Consider the following 25,729-nt stretch of genomic DNA (forward strand, 5'->3'; position numbering starts at 1 on the left):
GCTTCTCATCATATTTCCACATTATCTAAACGTGTTCAGAAAATACTAACTAAAATACAATTTAAAATTTAATTGTTTAAAACTTACATGCTTAGAAAAACTACATAGGACTTTTTTGACTTGTGTACTGGCTTCAACTCCTAGGTCTAAGTGACCCTCTGACTTCAGCCTCCTGGGTAGCCAGGATTACAAGCATGCAACTCCAGCTTGCCTAGAACACCGACTCTTTTGATCAGGAGTGTGTATTGTGCTAAAAAATCTTCTGTACAAACTGTCAGAATGCTGACAGTATAAACTTATGGGGACTTCATAAGAAAACTCAGAAGAGCAAAATGCATTTAAACTTGGAATCCGTTTCCCAGTCTACACAATGTGCTGCTTCTCTGTGCTGACTTAATTTAGAGTGCTGTCTGTCATTATAGTATTCTGTTTATTCATAAGATCCAGAGGGAAAAGTCCATGATGAGATTTCTTATAATTGAGGTAGCAGGTAGAGTGGGAGATCAACATCAGATTTTTAATTTCTCCTGACCCAAATCATTTGTAAACACTCCCTGTTGAGAGGCCAAGTGGAGTCTGGCTTCCTGGAGGAAGAGTAGCAGCAGTGGACTGGAGTTGAGCAAGGGAGGTTGTACAGAAACATTGAAGGAGAGTGGGCCATGCTACTGTTGTATGTATGGTTTGTATTCTCCACTTAGAAGTGTTCTGGGAGGGCTGGAGAGATGGCTCAGAGGTTAAGAGAACTGACTGCTCTTTTGGAGGTCCTGAGTTCAATTCCCAGCAACCACATGATGGCTCACACCCATTATAATGAGATCTGAGATCCGGTGCCCAGAACACTATATACATAATAAATAAATTAAAAAAAAGTGTTCTGGGAAATGAAACCAAATTTAATTGTTTAGTTTTTACTCTTTATTTATACACAGACATACACATACACACACACACGTACACGTACACACGTATACATGACACACACACACATACACGCACATATAAATAATTTTTTTCTTTTTTGCTATAGAAGCTTCCTCCTGTTCTCAATCTGCAAGAATTGGAGGAATACAGAGATAAATTAAAGCAACAACAAGCTGCAGTAAGTAGAAGCATTTCTTTCTTTCCTTATTTCTTTATATTACATGAAAATATAATATTTACAGAGATACTGTACATTTATATATACACATCCTGTTGTGTATCATGATTTATATGATATATTTGTATTGTTTTATGTTGCTATACTTTTCTTGCTGTTGCCTTGATAGGTGTCCCTATAGAGATTGAGGTGCTGTCTCTGGTTCCTGGATGTAATTAAAGCTTTTAGAGTTTACTTTCAGTCTTGTAAGCACCTGTAGATGCCTGCCTTGCGTATATGACATCCCTACCCAGGATTCTGTAGTGGAACAGTTTTAAATCTCAAAGTAAAAGGCTCACAGTTAAAATATATCTTAAGAGAATGCAGAACTAATCAGAAAGTCATAGTTGTTACTGTATAACTATGACAATGGGCAGCTTGCTTAACTTCACTGATTCTTGTTTTACTTTTGTACAGTGATAGGTGGGCCCACATTTCCTTTAATGATATGAAGTTTATCAATTCCATATTTCCTTTGTGTGATGCTGAACTTAATTCTGTGAAGTTCACTGGAATATTAGTTAATGATAGAGTGGTCTTGTTAATGGTTTTAAGCTAGAGGAGCATTAGTAAAAAATCGGTTTGGATTTAACACATGGCTCTCTTTTCCGTGCAAAGAAGCACTAGGAGGTCTTGTTGGGAGTGGGATAGCAGTGTTGTGTACAGTGCAGACTAACAGCAGCTATACCGTCTGTTTTCCTTGAACTCATCTGAGTCGTTTGATGGCTTCTTTCTGCGCATTGCACACATTTCTACCTGGCAGATTCTGTGATGTAGAGCTAGAACTTCCTGACTTAATTTAATTGTATGTTCTTGTAGGTTTCTAAAAAAGTAGCAGATTTGATTCTTGAAAAACAGCCTGCTTATGTAAAGGTAGGTAATTCTTTGCTACTTACTGTAGTAAAGTTTTAAAATTGGTTGAGTGACTTACCTGAAACTTAAGATACTTACAATTAGTCTTTTGTCTGTATTCTATAGCAGTATAAGTGTGTCCATGTGTACACATGTGCGTATGTGTATATTTGTGACATTAACTAAGTTGAATATCGAAGAACCAAGGAAAGTTGCTTTCATGAACTTTGTGTCAGTTGTATATATTAGTAATTCAGTCTGGGTCATTGTAAAAGTATGTTGCTGATGTGGGAGGGTCTTCTGTTTGAGTTGATTTCATTGGTTAATACAGAAACTGCCTGGCCCATTTGATTGGCCAGCCCTTAGGTGGGCAGAGTAGACAGAACAGAATGCTAGGAAGGGAAGATAATAAATCGCCGTGCCTCTGCTCTCTGAGCCAGATTGCCATGCCTCTCCTCAGGGAGAGAGATGCGATGAAGCCAGCCACCAGGTCAGACATGCTGAATCTTCCCCGGTAAGACACCACTCGTGGTGTTACAAAGATTACTAGATATGGGTTAATCAAGATGTGAGTAAAAGGCTGAAACTAATGAGCCAGGCAGTATTTAAAAGAATACAATTTGTGTGTTGTTATTTCGGGGCATAAGCTAGCCAGTGGCCGGGAGCCGGGCAGCCGGAACGCAGCCCGCAGCTCCTCACTACATGTTGCTATTGGAACTCAGTCTATATAATATAGTTGGATCTCAGTGCTCACTAGAAACAGAGCCTTACAGCGGAGAGGTGGTTTGGTTGGTAAGAATACTTGAGGCATATACACAAATTTGGATCCCAGTACCCATGTGAAGAGTTGGGTGTGTTTATGTATGTGCCTGTAACTCCAGTGCTGTGGGACTTGGAGACAGAAGGATCACTGCAGCTTGCTGGTTGCCAGCCTCGCTCTGGGTTCAGTGAGAGACCCTGTCTAAAAGGAACATGGAAGAGTGACAGAGCAATACACCCAGTATCCTCTGGCTTCTGTATGCATGCACAATTTCTCATAGTGCACACATATACCGAAAAGGGAAGGGAAAAGAATGAAAAGCTTTCAAAATTCATGGAAACCCCTTAGCAAATAGAAATCAGATTTGTCATATTCTTAATTATACTGTAAGGTTTTGTTGGGCAGAAGCATACATAAATGGCTGTATTATTGGTATGCTTTCCTGCCTGAAACAGATTGGGTTTAGATTTCCTTACAATACTGACTAAATATTTTGTCATTTGTCATTGTGGAAATCAATTGGAAGTAGATATTTTAAACTACTTTTTATGTAATATACTAACAGTTTTCAAGTTGAAGTATCTTTGTTACTGGTTTGTTTCCAAAACTGACTTTTCTTTGAGAACACTAGAGCCGTTGCTAGCGTTTCATATGAATAGGGAGAGAGCAAATACCTGAGACCATAACCTGTATTTCTTCTTGGCACAGGAGCTTGAAAGAGTTACATCATTGCAGACAGGTCTTCAGCTGGCTGCTGTTATCTGCACAAATGGGAGGAGGTATTGCTTCCATGTGTTTGTTTGCTAATCTCATAACCATTGCAAGAGCAGTTGTGAAATCTACTATGACCATAATATGTAGAGTACCTTTTAGTGAGCAGACATGTACTCTAAATCTGCACGAGAAAGGTCTGTGCCGAATACCCGCATATCGCCTTATAGGTTAGAAAACCGATGAGACTAGTACTCCCCGCACTGTTTGTAGTGAAGAACCAGTGCTTTCCCCTCTCTTCTCTCTGGTATAGGCTGTGTGAGTGTTTGATGGGTTGGCACCAGTTCACCTACCATTTCAGTAGTGACTTAGGCCTCAGCTCATTGCACACCTAACTGCTGTGTGTGGGCGGTACTCCTGTGGTATAGGAAGCTCTCATTGCACACCTAACCAACTGCTGTGTGTGGGCGGTACTCCTGTGGTATAGGAAGCTCTCATTGCACACCTAACCAACTGCTGTGTGTGGGCGGTACTACTGTGCTATAGGAAGCTCTCATTGCACACCTAACCAACTGCTGTGTGTGGGCGGTACTCCTCTGGTATAGGAAGCTCTCACACTGTTGTTCCTATCCGCAGACAATTGAATATTGCAAAGGAAGGTTTTACTCAGGCCAGCTTAGGCCTTCTTGCAAATCAAAGGAAGCGTCAGTTGTTGATTGGACTTCTGAAGTCGTTGAGAACTATAAAAACATTGGTATGTATGAGTTGTTTTTTAAAAATTAAAACTTGCAGACTAGAAAGATGGTTCATCTGTTAAGAACCTAAACTGCTTTTCTAGAAGACCCGAGTTTAGTTCCCAGCACCCACTTGAGGCGGCTCACATCTGCCTGGGACTCCAGGTCATATAGAGTCTCGAGCCTCTAGCTTCTTCAAGTACCTGCACTCACGTGCTCATACTGCCCCATTCCTACATACACATAATTTAAATAATAAAAATAAATCTTAAAAAAAATAGTAGTTTCCTAGTTGAAACAGATTTGACCTTTGACTTTTCCTTTTCAGCAAAGGACCGATGTACGTTTAAGTGAAATGCTAGAGGTGAGCTAACAAAATTTGTAAATTTCTTGATGCTACAATAATATTAAAGAAAAATCATAAAGGACAAAACAATCTGTGTTTTCCTTTGATTGTATCTGCCATAAGGAGAATATTTAACAGGAAACTTACTTGAGCTTTCTTTGTTGACAAATTTGGAAATGAAGTTTGGAAAACATTTACTTTGTAGCAGTCTTTGAGTGCTGACTTTAGGCTTTTGACTTCATCCAAATAGTCAAATTAAATTTCACAATTAACACATAGAACTGACTTGTGAAATGGGTAATATTTTCTTTATATATGGTATCTCATATATTAGTTAGTTCCTAAGCTAGCCATATGTTTCTCTTTGATATTCTCTGTCACATTAAAGCTTACTAAAGCATAATGACATATTAAATATTATGGGAAACTTACTCTTGATCTTTGTGGGGTAGGTACTTTGTCATTCTCTTAGCATCCATGGTGTTTGCATTATTGTTTTGGTATGTTTTACTCTTGGCTTTTGGGGGCACCCACCAACCTGCTCCCAAATAAATCACAAATGGAGGTTTATTCTTAGTTATGAATGCCCAATCTTAGCTTGCTTTGTTTCTTGCCAGCTTTCCTTAACTTAAATTATCCCCACTACTTTTTGCCTCTGGACTTTTCCCTTTTCTTACCTCTGTGTATCTGACTTTCACTCTTACTCTATGGCTGCCTGGGCGCCTGGGTGGCAGGGTGGCTGGGTGCCTGGGTGCCTGGGTGGCTGGCTGGCCCCTTGACGTCCTCTTCCCCTTGTTCTCTTATTGCTCCTTCTTGTCATCATTTCTCTTTCTATTTATTCTCTCTGCCTGCCTGTCTTGCTATTGGCCATTCAGCTCTTTAATAGGCCTATTAGGTGTTTTATATAGGCAAAGAATAACAGCTTCACAGAGTTAAACAAGTACAGCATAAACAAAAGCAACACATCTTTACATCATTAAACAAATGTTCCACAGCATAAACTGTAGTAATAAGGCGAGCTGGCCTGCTTTTCGTCCCGCCCGGCTCTCGCACGGCTAGCTTAGCCCCAGAATAATTACACAGAAACTGTATTCATTTAAACACTGCTTGGCCCATTAGTTCCAGCCTCTTATTGGCTAACTCTCAAATCTTGATTAACTCATTTCTAATAATCTGTGTAGCACCACGAGGTGGTGGCTTACCGGGAAAGATTCTAGCCTACATCCGTCTCTGGTTGAAGAATCATGGTGACTGACTCATTGCCTTCTTCCCAGCATTCTGTTCTGTGTACTCCACCCACCTATGTTCTGACCTATCAGGCCAAGCAGTTTCTTTATTAAATAACCAATGAAAGCAACACATAGAAAGAAAACCCACCTACATCAGTAAACAAAAGTAGTACACCTTAAAATAATATTCTCCAACAAATTATCCCTTTCAGATTCATATACATGCGTAAAGAAATATTTTTGTCGTTTTCTGTGTAATCAGTATTACTTCTAAACTGTAACTACTAAACTAAGGTCTGAGACATCTATGGGAAATACTCATTTGATATTAAATTCCTATTTGGGTAAAAATATGCTCTTAAGTTGCTCTGTTAGTTACTATGACAAAATACCTGAGGACGTAAACTAACAGGGGGTCCCCAGGGTTTCAGAGGAATATCTGAGGGTGTAAACTAATAGAGGGGTCCCCAGGGTTGCAGAGGAATATCTGAGGGTGTAAACTAACAGAGGGGGTCCCCAGGGTTGCAGAGAAATACCTGAGGATGTAAACTAACAGAGGGGTCCCCAGGGTTGCAGAGGAATACCCGAGAATGTAAACTAATAGAGGGGTCCCCAGGGTTGCAGAGAAATACCTGAGGATGTAAACTAACAGAGGGGTCCCCAGGGTTTCAGAGGAATACCTGAGGATGTAAACTAATAGAGGGGTCCCCAGGGTTTCAGAGGTTTCAGTTCATGATCACTTGGATCTGTTGTTTTTAAGGCTGCGGTGAGACAGTTCATCATGGCAGAGGACCTAGCAGATAAATGTCACTCAGCATTGGGACAGGGGTGGTGAGGAGAGAAGCAGGGGATGGGGGTTAAGTATATGCCTCGGGCACATCCTCAGCTTCCTTTCAGTTGGCCCTACTTTTTGAAGACTGCACTACAGGCTGGCCACCAAGACTGTCACATGGGTTTTTGGGAGACAGTTCTGTTTAAGCTTTACAGTTACCAGTATTTATTCAGGAATATTTATTGATTGCTTTGTGGTAAAACAATTGAACTTTATTTCTGAATAGAATGTGGGCTGTTTGGCACATTTTAGAAACATTCTGAGAAGAAACCGTAACATCTAGGGAAAACTCTCTGACTTGGTAAGCCATGCTCTTGGGGAAGTCACAAAGTTTTTGAAGTTACCAAGGATTTGAAAGTGCAGAGTTGTTGCAGTTTTTTTTCTACATATACTTTAGGCCTGAGGTTAGTAGTCTCTGTTTTGTCTTATTAGTCATTAGCATTCTGATATTTGTTTAAGAGGCATATTGTTAGCTTATCAGCAACGTTTTTATGAGGCCTTTGAATGACATGTTTGTAGTCTAATGGCTTCTGTTCTGTCTGAAGGAGGAGGACTATCCTGGAGCCATTCAGCTGTGTCTGGAGTGTCAGCAGGCGGCCAGCACTTTTAAACACTACAGCTGTATAAGGTATGGCAGTATACAGATTTTAACCTTATTCTTTTCTCAGTCATTTTTGTTTAGGGCTTGTTCAACATGTGATTTTAGCATTGAGGCTCAATATGGAGTCCTTGGTTTAACATTGGTGTTCGTTGGGCGCTACAGTAAAATAGTACGGAGCTGTTATGGTATGTAGAGCAGAGAAGATGCTCTCGTCCTGCCCCTTGTCACCTCTTGAAACTTTCTTTCCTATCTTTCCCGTCTGAGTGATGCGAGTTTTGTCCACTAACAGGGTGACAGTAAATCCGCTCCCATCCTTCTTGTGTCCTTAAGGACTGTTCCTCTAAGCCAGTGGTTCTCAGCTTGGTGGTCATGACATTTCACAGTGCATATCAGATGCTATATATCAGATACTTACACTGTAGTTAATTATAGCAGCAACATCACAGGTAGGAAGTAGCAGTGGAGGAATTTTATGGAGGGGTCACAACACCACGAGGAGCTGTGTACTAAAGGGTTGCAGCATTGGGACTAAGCCTTGGCTATTATAGAAATGTTGAGAGGATTATTGCAGTTTGTTTTAAAGGTTCAGATGGTTCAAATAGTTGGTCTTTTGGAAATTTTAAATATTATTTTAGTTTATATAATAATCATCTTTGTGGTACTTAATAACTGTACTTTTACTGTATTTTTCCTTTTGCTTGAAGTGGATATTTTAAAAAATACAATGATGAACTGGCTGGCAGCTGTCACTATTAAAAAGTTTGACAACAGTGCTTATACTTCACTTGATTAAGTGAATATAGAATTTCTCTAATACGTTGACTCTACTCAGGGACGGACCTAGGGCCTTGCACAGATACTTGAAAACTTCTGACGTGTTCTAAGTTGCAAATAGAGCCTAGAGCACTTTTCTGATGTGTTTGTTATGATGGGAATAACTTGGCTTTGGAAGTGAATTATCAAGGCAGTTGTGTGATTCCTGAGTGTTTATACCAGGTTCTATTTTTTGACTGTAACAGGACTGTGGGGTCAGAGAGTACAAACCTTTCGTGTGCTCTTGCATGGAGCAGATAGAACTAGAACTGGGTGTGCAAAAGAAGACAGTTGCCCATGCACTAGAAGTGCTGAGGTCTCCCGTTCCTCTAAGAGTCGCCTTTGGGGGTCTCCTATGAAGACCTGAAGGGAGAAGGTAGTTAGGCCAAAATAAAAGTCATGGATGAGAAATCACTGCACCATGAGTGAAATCTTAGTTTAGAAATGCCAGGCAAAAAGAGGACTGAGAATATCTGTTGTATTTATCAACAAAGAAGTTATGGCCAACCATTTTGAGGTCACATTTAGGGAGGGCTGGCTGAAGTGTAGGTGTAAAATGAGGAAATTTTGTGAAAACACATGGAATTAAGAAAGAAAGTTGAATATTTGAAAGTTGATGGAAAAGAGTAAGAATTGGAAAGTAAAATAGAACATAAAATGCCAAGACTTAGTGAAAATTGACTTTGCAAAGGTCACTGTCTATTACAGGAGGGACCTGAGTATAGAGTTTGGAAGCAGGAAATTGAGGAAGCTGGTTAGCTGTTGAAACTATATTTTACTTTAATTAAATTTTTTTTTTAGTTATGCTAAAGTAAATGTCTTATATAACAAGATTAGGCTGTAAAATGTCTGAAAGTAATTCAGATTTGGGCTTTTTAAAGTTAGCAGAAAGTGCCTTCCAGAACTTTTATATATTAATGGTTATTGTGATACCTGGAAGAGGTGTTACCAGACATGAAACTGGATGTGATCTGAGTAACAATCTAAGTTACCTTGTTTTGTCTTAGATGCGGTGTTTAGAAAGCACATATTGTTCATAGACTTGAGTGCTGGTGATGTGTGGGAGAGGTGCACAGTTCCTTCTAGGTTCCCTGAGAACACGGATGAACGCGGTTGGTTTTTACTAAATGTGTAGTTCTGTGGGGCTGTGCTGGTGAGCAGGCCCTCTGCCCTGTAGCAGCCCAGTCTGCGGTGTCCTGCCCAGCGCTGCCAGCCTCCTTTTCACTTCATCTTGTGCTGCTCCTTGTCCTGCTTGGGAAACATGTACGTTTCTTTTTAAGAAAAAGTTGCTCAGTTTTGAGGTTCATTTATAGTTTTATATATTAACAGTTATATATTTATTGAGTACAAAGTGATATTATTCTCTTATATAGCATGGAATGACTAAATCAAGTCAACTAACTTGTCATGACCTCAAATATTTGATTTTCTGTGATGTAAAACATTTGAGTTTTATTCCTGTAGCCATATTGAAATAGACTGTCTTCAGTTCTCGGTGACGTTCAGTCTTCTGTGCAGCAGACCCTAAAGTGCAGAACTTTCTCTGTGTTACTAAGGCCTTGAGTCCTGTGATGATCCCATAAATCCCCAGTTCTAAGACCTGAGATTCAGTAAAAAACCATTTGACACTGTTAATTTTAGGCATTGTATTTAATTTACAATTGAATCTCCATACTTGAATTTTAAGTACATTTAAGTTTTTCATTCTTGTTGAATATTAGAGAATACTAATATTCCCCTATAATTTTATAAATATATTTGGAGATGGTTGACCTGGAACTTGCCATGTATGTAGGCTGGCCTCAGACTTGTGCTTCTGCCTCCTTAGTGCTGGGATTGAAGGTACGTGCCACACACCTGCCCCCTCCCCCATTAGAAATGTCTTTAAGAGAACTACTTCATTATTTAAAATATTTCTGCATTATGATAGGTTTTATTTAAATTTCAATGAAGTTTGTATGAGCCATGTATCTACTTGGCCATGTCTTAATTTGGTCTTAATTGGTTGAGGGTTCTAGTCACATGACTAGAATTTGAAATAAAATGGGAAGGTTGAGGTTGAGCTAAGAGGTCTGCTGGTCTGAGATGAGGTACTCAGTAACTTAGGGATGAAAGCAGGAAAACTAGAATTCACACAGCGGCCCTCTGTGGGAAACCTCACCTAAGATACCTGCAGTTTAACATGCACTGTTCCAAGTGACACTCGGCTCTCAGTTGGCTGGCTACAGAAGAAAGGCTACAGGCGCCTCTTCTTTGTCTTTGTTGAGATTTGCTATGTTTCAGCATCCTTAATAAAATAAACCATAATATCAGTTTTGTTCACTTTATGACTGACAGGGAACATTTGCAATATTATTTGAAATTCTCAAGTTGATTGACATGGAGTCATATAGTTGAAATTTACTGGGAATAAGATTCAGAGTGTGTTTATGTTAAAGTGTATCTGAATGAAGCATTTAATTTCTGTTTCACTTGAAATTTATCTAAATTAGTTTCAAGGAAAGTTATCCCGAAAGTCATAACTACTTTATTACTTTTTATTTCATTGGAGAGAAACTTCTTGACAGACTCAGAGAGCTCTGTCTTATGTGCTGGGAAGTTTGTGAGTTATCAGGACTAGTTTGTTGAGTCCTGTATTTTCATCATAACACAATGTTTGAAGAATTCTTTATTCTTTTTTCTCAGACAATGATCTCAAAGGATTTGTGTGCTTGAGTTATGCAGTCAGTGCCCACAGTTTTTAGCTATGGACACATCTGTGCTGAGGTTTTTCTTCTTTGTTTTTCCAAATTTGCTATGATTAAGAACTCATAAAGTTTGGAGATGTTTGCATATTTAGCATCCTTAGGCATGGACTCCAAGCTTTGTGCTGATTGATCGTGTTAAGTTAGGCAGGGAACTTCTGAACAAATTCAAGACAGAGATCCCTATAACCAAAGTCATCTTACTAGTTCTGCTCTCATCCTACCTGCTGTGGAAGGTTGTAGAGACACTCCATGGCATCTCAGGGTTTTTGGTTAAGTTTTATAGCATTTGGAAGTTAGGACTTTGAGGTCTGTGGATAAATTCTCTTTCCCATGAGCAGATTGGAACTCTCTAGGGTGGCTGTAAGCTAAGCAGACTAGTATTTTTATAGATCATGGATATAAACTATAAATTTGGAATTCGATTTACTCATATTCATTCTAAAAGTTTTAGCATTTGCCCAAACCACATAGAAAGATGTGATAATTGAGAAACAGGTGGTTGACATGTGTTAGACTTAGGAAATCTTAGAGCTGGAAGAAGTCTTTTGGAGTTAGCCTACCTTATCTACAAACTGATGCCCAGAGATCTTAAGGGAATTGACTTGAAACATCTAGTTGTACTACTAGATCAGGCAAGATTCAGCACAATGCCAATTATCTGTTTTGTATCATCAGATTTGTACATAGGTTTGATTTATTTGCAGTCTTCTAAGAGCAATTTGTGTGTGTGTATGTGTGTGTGTGTATGTGTGTGTGTATGTGTGTGTGTGTGTGTGTGGCTGTTACATAAAAGTACTTAATTAGTTATTTATGGGTGCATTATCTTTACTTTTTCTCCAGTGATGCCTGGACTCACTAGAAGCATTCCTTCATCCTTTTGGGCTTGAAGAAAGCTTTTAAAAGCTCTTAGCCTTCCGTCTTAAAACTAGTGATTTTTTTTTTCTACCACAATGTAGCTTTTATTTTTCAAAATGTTTATGGGTACATCTTTTTAATATGCTTTAAGTGACTAAAATGGCCTGAACCCAAGGACTTCTTTAAAAGCTGCACAGCTAATTTCCAGTCCTTTATCACTAATTTCTCTCTGTTTATATTTAATTAACAGTCAGTTGTGGTCAAAATGCAGTTGGAGATTTTGAGAGCCTCTTTAATAAAATGAAATTGATTTCTAGATTTTTTATTTATATAGTCTTTTGCATGCTGTTCACATTACCATGCTCACAGGAGAATGTTGCAGCTATAAAAAATAACTGCAATAAAACAAGAGCTAGATTCATATTTTTATAAATAAACAACCATTTTTTTTTCTAGTGACTGAATGTGAATGAATTTAGAAGTGTTTCTTTTTCCTTCAGAATGAAACTATTTTCTAAAAGAAAGTGATTACTAGTTCTGCAATGCCATTATGCTGTCATCCTTCGTCTCTGTCTCTAGCTCCTGCTCAGCTGGATGTTCTAACCTCATTGGTTATAGGAGAGTGTCTGGGTTTAACCCTGTGTATTTCTCTATTGCTGAAGCACCTGCAGACCCAGAGTTTAGTGTGACTGTTGTTCTCCTTCTGTCTTCATGATTTTAGTTATTAAAGTAGAAAATGGGGGATAATTAATGAGTTTTCTTTGCATTGCAGATTTGACCCACAGATTTTTGTTACTGGATGTCCAAGTCAGGTAGTGAGTTTAGTCCTGGGGACACACTGAGGAATGACTGTCTCCAGGAGGCTTGCTCCTTGAAGACACAGTCACAGATCCCATTCTTTAGTACCCTTGGGGACAGGAAGTGAGCAGAAGAGGCTCTTTGAGAGAAGACCACCATTAGGTCTGACAACTAGGTGGATGTTTGCAGAAGAGGTATTCTAGTTGTGAACCCTGCAAGCAGAAATAGAGGTTGGGAAAGTCTGGGGTTTGGTTAGGGAATTGCATGCAGTCCATGAGGATAAAGGACAAAGCATTGAAAGGTGAATGAGAAGTCAAGGGTCTCACACTCCATGCTGACTTTTGCTTTGTCCTTATTTTTTGGGAAGTTACTGAAGTGTTTATCGAACATGGGGCATTAATGTGATTTTACTTCTGCATTAGGTTCTGCAAACTTCGTTGTGCTTAAGAACCAGGCAGGCAACAATAATCTGAAAGTGCAGATAAATACCACAGGTTCATGGACTTGGGAAAAATTGGCTTTTGAGTGTGTGTGTGTGTGTGTGTGTGTGTTTGTGCCATTTTTTCTTTTTTTCTTTTAGAAAAATCTACATTTTTCTGTAAGTATTTCTTTAAGCTCTCTTTGTGGACTCTGCTGTATATCGTCTGTCAGTTCTGGCTAAAGATCTCAATACTTCTAAGTCATCAGCCCTGAAACACTGGGAGGCCTAAAGATCTAGTTTGCTTACTGGTTTTTACCAGAAAATTTAACTGCCAGAACAACTGACTTCAGATGAAAGTCTACATGTGATAAGCATTATATATTTTTTAAAAAGTAAATTTTTTTTTCTGTGGGTTTGAACCTTTTTTCTTTAGACCATCAAAGACTTCATGATGATGCTGGCTTTCCTTTCTTGTGAATTGCTTTGTACCTGTATACTTGGCTCCCTATGGTGTTAGCTCCTTAGCTTGCACTGAGAAAACTCTGTAAGGAACTAGAGAAGGAACCCATGGAGGTCTATAGTATGAGCTTAGGATTGTCAAGGGTGCTTCGCCAATGACAAAAACAAACAAACAAACAAACAAAAAAAACAAAAGAAAAGAAAAAAGAAAAAAAGAAAAAATTATGAAAATTTCTTCTAGAAATTAATGACATCAGAAGTAAACTTTCTTCTTTTTTATATGTTTTTATTCCCTTAAGCTACTAAACTGTTTTTTGATCTTATGGATGGTGAACTGTGCATTGTGATCCTCCCTATTTCCATGGGTTACTAGGAATTTGAGAGTCAAGTTTATCATTAGCAGATAACATTGAAAAGTGTTGAGCTAAATAAATCTTTTACCCATTCTTATTACTTCAAAAAGTTTGTCAGTGTTCTTTGAGATTGAATTTATTTTATTGGATGTCAGAGACCTTTTTTTGGTAATATATCATTTAAATAGTATCTGTTAGGAATATTTCCTAAATGAGCTCTCTGACAACGCCAAAATTCCCAATCAAGCCAAATCAAAAAAAGCCATTAAGAAATATTCAGGTTTAATGGGAGATCTGCGCTCTTGGGTGGCCCCGAGGGGGAAACCGGGAAGCCTCGGGAACGCGACCCCTGGGAGGAAGAAAGGGAGACCACATGTTCTTCTTTTGGGGATCACTTAAGTACCCTGGGGGTGGGGTCAGGTCCTGGCCTGCTGGGATTTGAAGTCCAGACCAGGCCTGGGGGCTGGGATAGATGCGAGGGACTGGGACCTACACTCCCAACTTAACAGTATCAACGTTAAGTTTTGTCTGTTACAAATAGGTTCCGAGAATTGTGTGCACATTTTGACTAGATGTGTGCACAGCCCTGGGACTGCTGTGCGGCAGCTTGGATGTGAACCACAGCCACACTGGACTGTCCCCTCCCTTGAGCATTTGTTTTAAGTCAGCCTGGGTTTGAAGAGTCAGTCTTGATTTAAAATATCTTTTGGCCATTCTGCTTGTTTGCTTTGCTGTTTTTCTTAGGTCCCTTTTCCAAATGACTAATGGACTCAAGTGCTCCCCCCCACTTTTTAAAAATTTTGTTTATTTACGTTTGAATATCCCCTTTGCCAAGTGTCTGTTGGAGCCATTTGCCATATGTGTCCTTAATTCTGTGTCCTGTCAGTGTCATAGTCTCCTTGCTGTAACTTTACAGTAAGGCATCTCTAACCTCATTCTGTGAGATTTTCTCAGCTGCTCTTAGCTCTTAAGTTGCCACAGAGACTTAGAAGCCACTTACTAGTTCCTCCAAATAAAAATGAATGCTTGCTTGGCTTTTGTTTGGAGTTGGTTGTTAGAGGATATCACTTTGGTGAGCACAGCATGGTAACAGATAAAATCTCCAACAATATGCATTCCATTCTATTTTTAAGATGTTTAATTTCTATTTCTTTAATCCCATATTGTAGAAATTAAATTTACTTGTGAAATTTTACATGTTATTTTAATTATTCCTCTTAATTTTAAAATTGTACCATGAACTTTTGATTCTTAATTCTCTATAGGCTCTTGTGCTCCTTCTTCTCTTGTCTAACTGTATTGCTTGTCATCAGTAGCCGTATCACTGCACATGCTAAGGCACTGGCTGTTCACTCATCAGCCATGGTTATTTAGCATTTACACCTCTAACTCTCTTCTGTTTGATAGTGAGCTGAATTCAAAGCTGCAGGATACTTTGGAACAAATCGAGGTAAGGAGCTGGAGGTTTAAAATAGCTTAAGCAGCATTTTCCCTTTGTGGGTGTTTGTCTAGGCAGGCCCAACAGATTTTCTATGTTTGTTTTATTTTTCTTGCTCATAGATCACTATATTTTGATCTCTTGTGTTTCATTTGAAATGTCTGTGTATAATCAGAATAATCTACATGTAAACTAGATAATGTTCCTAGAATTGGGGTGGAGGCTTAAAGCAGAATCTGAAAATATCACTATATTTAGAAATAGTGACTCTTCAAACTCAAGATAAATGTGTTGTTGTGTTGTAATATAATAGAAACACTTTACAAATAATTGAATTTTATAAATTGCTTTTCTTTTTGGATCAGTAAGTTGATTTCATTATGATTATTAACTGATAAAAACTTGAAATTGAAATTTATGCACTGGCAATGCTGAAGCATGCATGGGTAGCCCATATATGACAGTTCTGTTCAACTTGTCCATATTGGGTTTTACCATCTAAGATGAGAACAACTGACCAGGCTTCTTCCTCAAGAGGGCACCAGATCTCATTACAGATGGTTGTGAGCCACCATGTGGGTGCTGGGAACTGAGCTCAGGACCTTTGGAAGAGCAGGCATCTCTCCAGCCCTCCTAATATCATGTTCATATCATTGAGAACATGTAGGAGTGAGAAGAAAAAGGTTTATCCTGAAGCTTTCTTGTCCTCCTGTTTATATTCAGAGTCTTCTTGGCTTGTTGGCAGTCTTTCCAAAGGAGGGGCTCAGTTTAATAAGCAATAAGTTACTGGATTCCCTTCACACCTTTTGCATTCTTGACTTGGGTATTGTTAATTTTAAAAGTTAGAGTTGGACAATCAAATGACCTTTTGTGAAAGGAATCCCTGTTCATAAATGCAGTTATTTGCTAATTATAACAGTGTATGGTTGCCTAACACAGAAGCAACTGAATTCAATTCTGTAAGTAAATAGTGCTCCGAATATTTTTTAATGAGGACATTCTGTTGAGAATTCAGTATTTATTCAGTTGTTTTTTTTGCTTTTTTTTTTTTGTTTTTTGGTATTTTGAGTCAACATTTCTCTGTGTATCCCTGGCGGTTCTGGCACTTGCTCTGTGGACCACACTGGCCTCTAACTCAGTGATCTGCCTGCCTCTTCCTCCTGAGTACTGGGAATAAAGGCATGCACCACCACTGCTGAGCTCTTTATTAATTCTTAATATAAGATATTTTTTTCTGTGCATGTGGAAAATTATTTAAAAACGAGATCATTGAAATAGAAACCCGAAGTGCATTAAAAATTGAAAAGTTTAATTGGGTGTATATTTTCAAAGTCAATATTTGGTTGAGATTTACTTTTTCTTTTTCTTTTTTTTGGTTTTTCCAGACAGGGTTTCTCTGCAGCTTTAGAGCCTGTCCTGGAGCTAGCTCTTGTAGACCAGGCTGGTCTCGAACTCACAGAGAATTACTTTTTCTTGATTGCAGAATGATTGTTGTGTTTCTTTTTTGTAATTCCACACACTCAGTTTATATAACTATGCAATTTTAGAAGATGTATGAGGAAATATAAAGCTAAGAAATATTATAAAGTAAGGTCTCTTGAAACTAAACTTATTTTGATTTTTCTGAAATGCTAGACATAGGTTTTAAGGCAGATAAATTGATAATGCTAATTATTTATATAAAACTTAAATATAAAACTTAATTATAGTGGATAATTTTAATTTACTTATACTTGGTTTTGACTGATCCAGTATAATGGTAAGTAGATATTAATTATAAATGAAGGGGAGGCAGTTTTAATATTTTTTTCCTTAGCTTTAAAAACAGTTTCCTCATCACCTCTTAACTTTTTTTGATTGCATAGGAACAGCTGGATGTAGCTCTTTCCAAAATCTGCAAGAATTTTGATATTAATCATTATACCAAAGTTCAGCAAGCTTATCGACTTCTTGGAAAAACACAGGTTAGTTCTTGTTGTCAGAGGCTGTTTGTACATTCCTGGCTGCCCAGATCCGAAATAACCACTTAGAAACTATATTATTTAAATCACTGCTTGGCCAGTCACTTAAGCGTATTGCTAACTAGCTCTTATATCTTTGGTTAACCCATTTCTATTAATCTGTATCGCCATGTGTCTGTGGCTTACCAGGTAAAGTTCTGTCCCATATCCAGCATCTGTCTCCTGTGGGGCTACATGGTTTCCCCTTGACTCTGCCTACTCTCTTCCAGCCTAGCTATATTCTGTTAAGCCGTTGGCTGAAAGCAGCTTCTTTATTTATTAGCCAATACAAGTAGCACATATACAGAAGGACTTCCCACACCAAGTTCTGAGCAGATGTAGTTCATAATTAGGAACCTATCAACCTTCATAATCAAGTGTGAATATTACCAGTATGATGTCCTTACAAAATTTCACTTAACGAAGTGCATTTTAATGCTTAATTTACAGGGGTAGCATATTCTTAGCAGAGTCTCAGGGTGTAAATAATGTAACTGAAACATCCCAGAACTTTGCCAGGTTTGATATTTTCACAATTTTATGTAGGAGTTTTTGGAAAGTTAAGAGGTTGAGACAGGAAGATTGCAAGCCCAAGGGAAGTTGGGGCTACATAACAAATACCATACCTGTTTTCAAACAACCAAACAATCACAAAGGAAGGGAAGAAAAGTACAGACTAATTCAGAGTCAACAAGAGATTACATGCAGTGTTCTGTACCTTGAGTCTTGGTCCCGTGCTGTAGATCTTCATATGGGATTTGTTTGTTCCTGGACAGGCTAGCCTGACTCCTCAAATGCTATATAAAGTGTTGCTCACTGGGTCCGTTTATCTGCAGACAGGTCCATTGCATCTAGCAGATTTCTCCAGTGCTGACGCTTGCCATGGAGTGTGCACTTACTGTCCAGTCTTCCATGGGAAACATGAAACAGGGCTTGTGTTGTCTGTGTCTAGAATTACACATTTATTCACCTAACATTTAAACATGATAGACACAAGCTTTTTTTTCTTTTTCTTTCTTTTAAATGGTGATACGGTTTGGAAGGAAATTTAAGACTTTTCCAAATGTTTTGAATTGTTTACCATTTAAAATGCCTACTTTTTGTATTGTTAATTTCTGTATCTTAAGCTGTGTTTTGGAAAACTGTAAGAAGAAAGTCACTTGGCATTTCTCAGTGGCATGTGTAAAGACCTTTGGAAATAGGGTTATGGCTTTTAATTGAGTCCAAAATATCGTTTTTGTTCATTAAATATACATTTGTACCTACCTACTGTATTGCACTAGGTGCCAGAATATGGACTATCATATATGTTCTGTTCTGGTGAGGGATGCTGTCTTAGTTAGGGTTTTTATTGCTGTGAAGAAACACCATGACCAAGGCAACTCTTACAAGGAAAACACTACTTGAAGGTTTGCTTACAGTTTCAGAGGCTTAGTTCATTATTATGGTGAGAATGACAGCATGCAGACAGGCATGGTGCTAGAGACGTAGTTGAGAGCTTTTCATCCTTATCTGTAGAAGGCAAGCAGAGGGAGGGGGAGGGGTAGAAAGAGAGGGGAAGAAGAGAGAGAGAGAGAGAGAGAGAGAGAGAGAGAGAGAGAGAGAGAGAATGAGAATGCACCCAGGCCTCAAGCCTCACCTCCAGTATCACATCTCTAAGATTACACAAAACAACACCTACGCCAACAAGGCCAAACCTTCTGATCAGTCTAATCCTTTCAAACAGTTCCACTCCCTAGTGACTAAGATGTGAGTCCATGGGGGTCATTCTTAATTCAGACAGCACAGATGCACATGTGAAGTTTGTAGGGAAGATGCTGTTGGTGCTGTAGGAAGTGCTTTAGAGAGCTCTACCCAGGGAAAGCAAAAGGTGTTCTGAAAAGTACTGACTTAAATAGGTTAGTCAGGAAGCTGACCCTTGAGGATTCCTGAACAATGTAAGGGAACAAGTATCAGGCAGGACAGGAGACACAGAGATATGACTATATATGTTGAGAATAAACAAGAATACCAGTCATAAAACAGAACAGGAGCACAATTTCACAATTCACACTCTGCCTGAGTGGGATGATGCCATGGTTATGTGAAAGTTTTTTTGCACACAGTCTATACTATAGACTATGACAGTTAATTGTAAGGATGATAATGATCTATATGTTATAGTTGATGAGTTTTTTCTTCTGTGTTTTAGCAGATCATTTGAAATTTATTTAAGTCTATAAAGTTACACTATTTGTGTTGTCTTTCCTAGACTGCAATGGACCAACTTCATATGCACTTCACTCAAGCCATTCACAACACCGTGTTTCAGGTTGTGCTCGGCTATGTGGAGCTGTGTGCGGGAAACACAGACACCAAATTCCAGAAGCTGCAGTATAAAGATCTCTGTACGGTATGCATTAGTGTTATTGTTCGTCTCTCCCCATTTCTTGGTAGCTGCTATCTGAAGATGCCACTGAAATAGAAACAAAACATGTTTATCAGTTTTTTTTTTTCTTTTCCAATGTAGTTCTTATACAGAACAGGTGAGTAGTAGATATATTAGGGTGTGTTTTAGTATGAGGCTTGACTGACGGTAGCTCAGAGTGTGAAGAACCGAGGGTGACAGCTGGAAATGGTAGTGTTATTTGTTTTTACTGGGCAGGTTGGGAAGCAGCAGTACCACAGACAGAAACCAGGCATCTCTTGCTCCTCGTCCTTTTGGTTTTTTTGAAGCATCTCACTCCCTTAGTCTCCCAAGTTCCAGAACTGTGGACACATGCTACCATCAACTTGTTGGATCCTGTTAAACATCAAGTGGCCTTGTTGAGGGCATTGGATGAAAGATTTTGGGTAGGTCAGGTCTGTAGCTACAGAATTGGAAGTCATATGAATCTGTTTATAGTTAGAGCCATGAGACCAGATAAGAAGATTGGGAAAAGGGTGAAGGGGAGATGAAGAAAACATTAAGCTGTTGGCTGGTGGCGTTCTAGCTTAGGTTATGGGAAAGAGGATAAAGAATCTGAAAAAGTAGCTGGCAGTGTTTAGTACCGCCAAGAAAGGGTGGTGTCACAGCACTGTGCAGGAAGAGTTTAGAGGGTGACCTAGAGCTAAATGCAGTGACACTTGAGGGGCCACGTGGCTGCAGTGTGGATGCCATTGTTAACTGTGGGCACTCATTTCAGCTTGGTCTCTCATGGGACATCGTAAGCGTCTTCAGACTTCCGGTAAGGAAATACAAAAAGCTTCTAGGAAGCAGATAGCAGCTTTAAGAAATATTTCCAGGGATTAGCATGAAAAATCAGTTAATCTTCGTGTTTCAGCAGGTTTGTGAGACGTACAGGACACACACACACACACACACACACGCCTGCTGGGGACTGGGGAAATGTTCTGACTTTTGAATATTCAACAACAATGATTCTCAATCTTCAGTGCTTCGATCCTTTAATACAGTTCCACATATTGTGGTGACCCCAACCATAAAATTATTATTTTTTTTTGCTGCTTCATAATTTTGCTACTGTTGTGAATTAAAGCACTGTTGTGAATTGTAATATAAATATCTGTGTTTTCTGATGGTCTTAGGTGACCCTTGTGAAAGGGTTGTTTTGACCCCCAAAGGGATTTCAACCCACAGGTTGAGAATAGCTAGCTGTTCTAGAAGGCATATTTGATATACTAGGAAGTTAATAATGCAGGTGTTAATGTCGTTGAAATATTGTTTAAAAATAATTTTCTAAATCAGGACTGTTTTACCTATTTTTTGAGTCTGATACAGTTACATAATTATATACTTATCCACTTTTAAATAGAGCTATCACTTGATATTTCTGAAATTTGAAACATTAAGTTTTTTAATCATGTTTATTTTATTACCAAAATTGTCACCTTTGTTTTTGATGTTATTAGTGTGGCTCTAATTGATAGATGACTTTAAGAGATGAAGCAAGTTACAAAAATTTTGCAATTTCTATTAAGCAGAAAATCCTACTAACTGAAAAGGGCGTTTTAGACAAATATTTAGATGTCTTCTATACTGGTTAGCTCTGTTGTTTGTATCTGTTTGTGCATATTGTGTGTTTTTATATGCTTTTTAAAGTCAAGACTTCATGAGATGGTCCTTGACATTCAGATTATTTAAGGCTGCAATTTGGGGTAGGCATATGTATTTTGATGAATGAAAAGTTATACTTAATGTATTCCCTATTGTGTTTCTTTTGGATTATTTTCACTTGAAAACAAACTGATGAGAAAGTGATTTTTTGGAATAGCTGTATGTTTTAAAATTACTAGATAACAAATAGCTTATTGTGCATTGCCTCTTGAGTCAATGCTTTTTAAAGTTATTAGTCATAGATAGTACACACGTGAAATATTTCTCAATATCTTGTTAGTAGAAATGAAATAATCTACTTGGTAAAAAACTATTTGAAAACTACCATTCTTAATTCAAAAGTGTTCTTATATTTAAACAATTGCTTTTATGGTTATTTCAGACATCATAACACATAACATAAATTTCTCATTTGAAACTTTGAAAAAAATATACAAAATGATGCATGCTTTGCCTACTTTCTAATACTGGTATCTCTTTAATTAAGACTATTTATCAGTAATTAGAAAGACCTAAGCCTTATACTCGGGTCACTTGCTGTGCCACAGTTGTTATTTAAGCAGTACACTCTGACGTTGTTTTTGTTTGTGTACCTATGTAACACTAATGAGCAAGTGCTTGATAGCTGAGAATAGCTGTTTTTCCCGTGTTCAAGGCAGGAATCTAGTCAGGTGCTGGGAATATTTGTCAAATGTTCTATTTTAAAAAAAAAAAAATCTATTGAGTGTCATATTGTTTCTGATGTTATGTTGGAGTCATGGCTCCAAGCCCAGGCACGCCCTGTCCAGTTCTGTGATTTGCCTGCAACTGCTCACATTACTGGTGGTTAGAAAGTACAGCCTAGCACAAGCAAAATCATTAGAGACTTGCAGCTGGCCAGGGTGGGGGAGCATGTCTTTTAACTGTATTTCCACTTAAAGACAGTGTTCAGGCCATAAATGGTACTTTTAGCTCACTGAGTCTAGTGCTATTTTGACCAAGATTGTCAGTGCGGCAGCATTTTTCCAGTGGCACTAATGACCTTGTGATGACCTTGTGACTCCAGAGTTTAAGTCTGTGACCCTCTCTGTCTCTCTGTCTCTCTCTGTGTGTGTGTGTGTGTGTGTGTGTGTGTGTGTTTTGGGTCTCTTTAAGGTACCAGAACATCTGTTCTCTTCATGTTTGTTAGAATGTGAGTAGAGTGCTAAATATAAATATGAACCAACAAAATTGCTGTAAGGCCCCCTAAGAATTCCTGATGCTGTGCTTTAATAGTAAAGCATCTTTCTGATTTTTTTGGTAGATACTATATAATAGAATTTTCTTATACAGTTGTATAATGAATCAGAGACTGTCAGTGTCTTTCATATTTATCACTTTACTTTTCACTGTAGCAACTTTGAAAAGATGATATTCTTCCAGTGTGTAGTTCAAATTCAGAAAGGTTGCTTATATTTATGGCTGGATTTGCACTCTGCTTTGGAAATCACCTAAGGTCACCATGTCTATTTAAGGCTAGCATGTCACTGCTTTTGAGAAGTTGGTGTCTTCATTTGCATTCTGATCAGGTAGGCTACTGGCAGTGGTTAGTAGTAGAGATGGGGGGGGGGGTCCTAGGCTTTCTCTGAACTAATTGTGGTGGCATAGGAGGTCAGATCTGTGGAATTTAAGCCATTAATCAAGATTAGATTAAGGAACCCTCGTGGTGTTGAGATTGTGTTCACACTTGTGCACTGTGAGAGAGCCAGGTTTCCAGATCTGGATCCCGGCCAGGACAGGGTGCTTATTGCCACTTATGCTTACCTAAGTTAGGAGACATTATCTTTTCTGTGTACGTGCAAATTTTCCTTTTAAAGTTATTTAGAATATGCTTTTCTGTATTAACCCCTGTTTCTCAGGAGCCTGTACCTATTTCCCTCCCTGTACCACTTTCACTGAAGGTGAATGTGGAAAGTAACTGTAGCAGTAGAGAGACACTGGGGATCACACTTCTGTTTCCTATCCTTAAGGACAGTGCAAGAGGAGGTGTTTTATTGTGTTAGTATTTTCTGAATTGATTCATTCATGATTAATTGCACTTTTCCATCTATGAACATAGAACTGGAATTGCAATGTGGAGCCACACACAGTATACCTGGCATAATGCAAATGAGTCCTTCTGTCAGAACGTAAGCCAAGCTTCCTTCTTCCACACTAAGCAAATGATGAGGTGGAAGGTCTGGGCACCTCTATCTCTTTTATGGAAGGTGAAACAGATCCAGAGTGGTAGCCAGATGCGGAACTAGTTCCATCTGGAACCAGGACCTCCATTTCCTTGGCTGGGTCCTCCTCATCATGCTTTAATTTCTATGTAGTAGGAGCTGCAGGCTGCTTCCTGCCACCCGGCTAGCTTTACCCGAAATAATTACATGGAAACTGTATTCATTTAAACACTGCTTGGCCCATTAGTTTCAGCCTCTTATTGGCTAATTCTCACATCTTGACTAACCCATATTTAGTAATCTGTGTAGCACCACAGGTGGTGGCTTACCAGGTGGCTTAACCTGCATCTGAGTCAGAGAGGAGAGGCATGGTGACTGCCTGAAGTGTCTGCCTGACTCTGCTTTCTTTCTCCCACAATTCTGTTCTGTCTACTCTGCCTACCTATGTTCTGACCTATCAGGCCAAGCAGTTTTCTTTATTAATTAACCAATGAAACAACAGATATACAGATGACCCTCCTTCATCATTTCCCCTTTTTCTGTTTAAACAAAAAAGAAAGGCTTTAACCTTAACATAGTAAAATTACATATAACAAAAATAGTTATCAAGCAAGAATTACAGTTACAATATTTATATCTATTTTATCATAACTAAGGAAAACTATAACTATCTATTCTTTCTTCAACTCCATCAAAGACTCCAGAAGGATATAATATTACCTAAGTAAACAAGAAATAAGCAACTTTCAAAACTCTAGAAATGACAGAGACATCTCGCTGCCTGGACAGTCACCCAAAGTTCCTCTGTACCGTTGAGGCATCCATCTTCAGCCTACAGGCCCATAGTGTCCAGTAGACATTTCCATGAAGCAGGAAATTTCAAAGACAGTTCAGTCACTTTCTGCTATGTCCTGCAGAATGTCTCACAGACTCTTTCATGAGTCAGGAACCCTGAAAGACCATCTCACCTTTAGGCAAGTTCAGCAGTCCCCTTTCTGCGGGTTCTTTGTGTCCAGTTTATGCAACAGTCCAGGCAAGAGCAGTTTCTTGTCCAGAAGGCTATCAAACTCCATAAGAAGCCTCTTCGATGCCCATCTTCCTCTTGAAGTAGATTGGTGTTGCCAGGAGCAGACGTGTCTCATTGTCATGAAAAGCCCTAAGTTATTAAAACATTAAAAGCCATATTCTGTAGTCTTTGAAAGATATGAAGAATGCCTATCTGAAATATATCTATGCACATCTAGAAAATCTAACTAACATGACTATAAACTTGACTATTACCAATGATTATCCATTAACAACCTATATTTTTTAATTATACATTACATTTTTAAGTGAACTTCACAATCACAATACCTTAATCAATATCAGAAATACATATACATATAACAAAATTGACCTTAAAATCAATAAAGCAAAATCTATACAATGCAAATTATTCATATCTATATCATATCCCTCTTTAAATGTAAAAGAACATTTATAAACAATATTTGGGAATATGGGCGCAGTTATTTCTCTCCAAACTGCTTCCTGCTGAATGGGGACGCTGTTATTTAGGTCTTTTATGGTATAACCTGTGTGCTAGATTCATGTGAGTCAGCAGTTGAGTGAAGTAATTTTTTGAGGGTGTTCACAGCAACCTTTCAGGAGGGCGTGGTCTATCTATACCATATTGGGATAGAAGCAATCCACAGGGTCTCATCCTCTGTGAAAACAAAAGAAGAAATTCTTTTCCAAAGCATGATATCCTTAGATCCAAATTCTGAAGTCAAGATACCTTTAGAACACACACACACACACACACACACACACACACACACACACACACACATATGTGCAGGTTTGGCTTGGCAGCCCATTTAATGAAATGGTTTTTTGTACTTAGCTCCTTCACAGTCAAAAAATTCAAAGAAAACACAATAATACACAGAATCCAGGCTCTCTGAGAATTTTCTATTTTTACGTGTTTTATTTTTGTTTACTCTGTCTCTTTAAAAACTTTACCCTTTTTTTAAGGCATTAACTTTATTTTCTATATTTTTTTTCTTCACTCTCTCAAGCCTATGTACACTCATCCAACACTGTGACCCATTTAAAGGCCTTTTATGTCTGAATCTGTCCTATTGTGAATCTGTAATTCTTTACTAGCCAGGAGCACTTCTTAAAGCGCTAAGCACTTCTTAAAAACTTAAGTTGCACCATGTAGAGGTAATACGGTGCTGCCTGTGTCCTGCCCAGTCTAAACCTTAACTGCGCTGTTATGGTAATTATGATAGTTCTGCCTGAGACCAGCACAGTTCAGCCTGGTGGAGCCTCTCTGCTCCTGGTGCCTCTGAGCCATGCGCACGGCACAGCTGACATGG

General features: G+C 38.6%; 1 protein-coding gene across 1 annotated transcript in view; it reads left to right on the forward strand.

Moving 5' to 3' along the window:
• Positions 1-25,729, forward strand: part of Vps50 (VPS50 subunit of EARP/GARPII complex) — a 132,679-nt gene that overhangs the window by 16,596 nt on the left and 90,354 nt on the right. The window contains exons 4-12 of the mRNA XM_038320371.1: positions 1,028-1,099; positions 1,958-2,011; positions 3,459-3,529; positions 4,098-4,215; positions 4,524-4,559; positions 7,148-7,230; positions 15,057-15,099; positions 16,953-17,051; positions 19,339-19,479. Coding sequence (XP_038176299.1) covers positions 1,028-1,099; positions 1,958-2,011; positions 3,459-3,529; positions 4,098-4,215; positions 4,524-4,559; positions 7,148-7,230; positions 15,057-15,099; positions 16,953-17,051; positions 19,339-19,479 — 717 coding nt within the window. The remainder of the gene's footprint in view (positions 1-1,027; positions 1,100-1,957; positions 2,012-3,458; positions 3,530-4,097; positions 4,216-4,523; positions 4,560-7,147; positions 7,231-15,056; positions 15,100-16,952; positions 17,052-19,338; positions 19,480-25,729) is intronic.

Source organism: Arvicola amphibius, chromosome 2, assembly GCF_903992535.2.
Source record: "Arvicola amphibius chromosome 2, mArvAmp1.2, whole genome shotgun sequence".
Lineage (NCBI taxonomy): Eukaryota > Metazoa > Chordata > Mammalia > Rodentia > Cricetidae > Arvicola > Arvicola amphibius.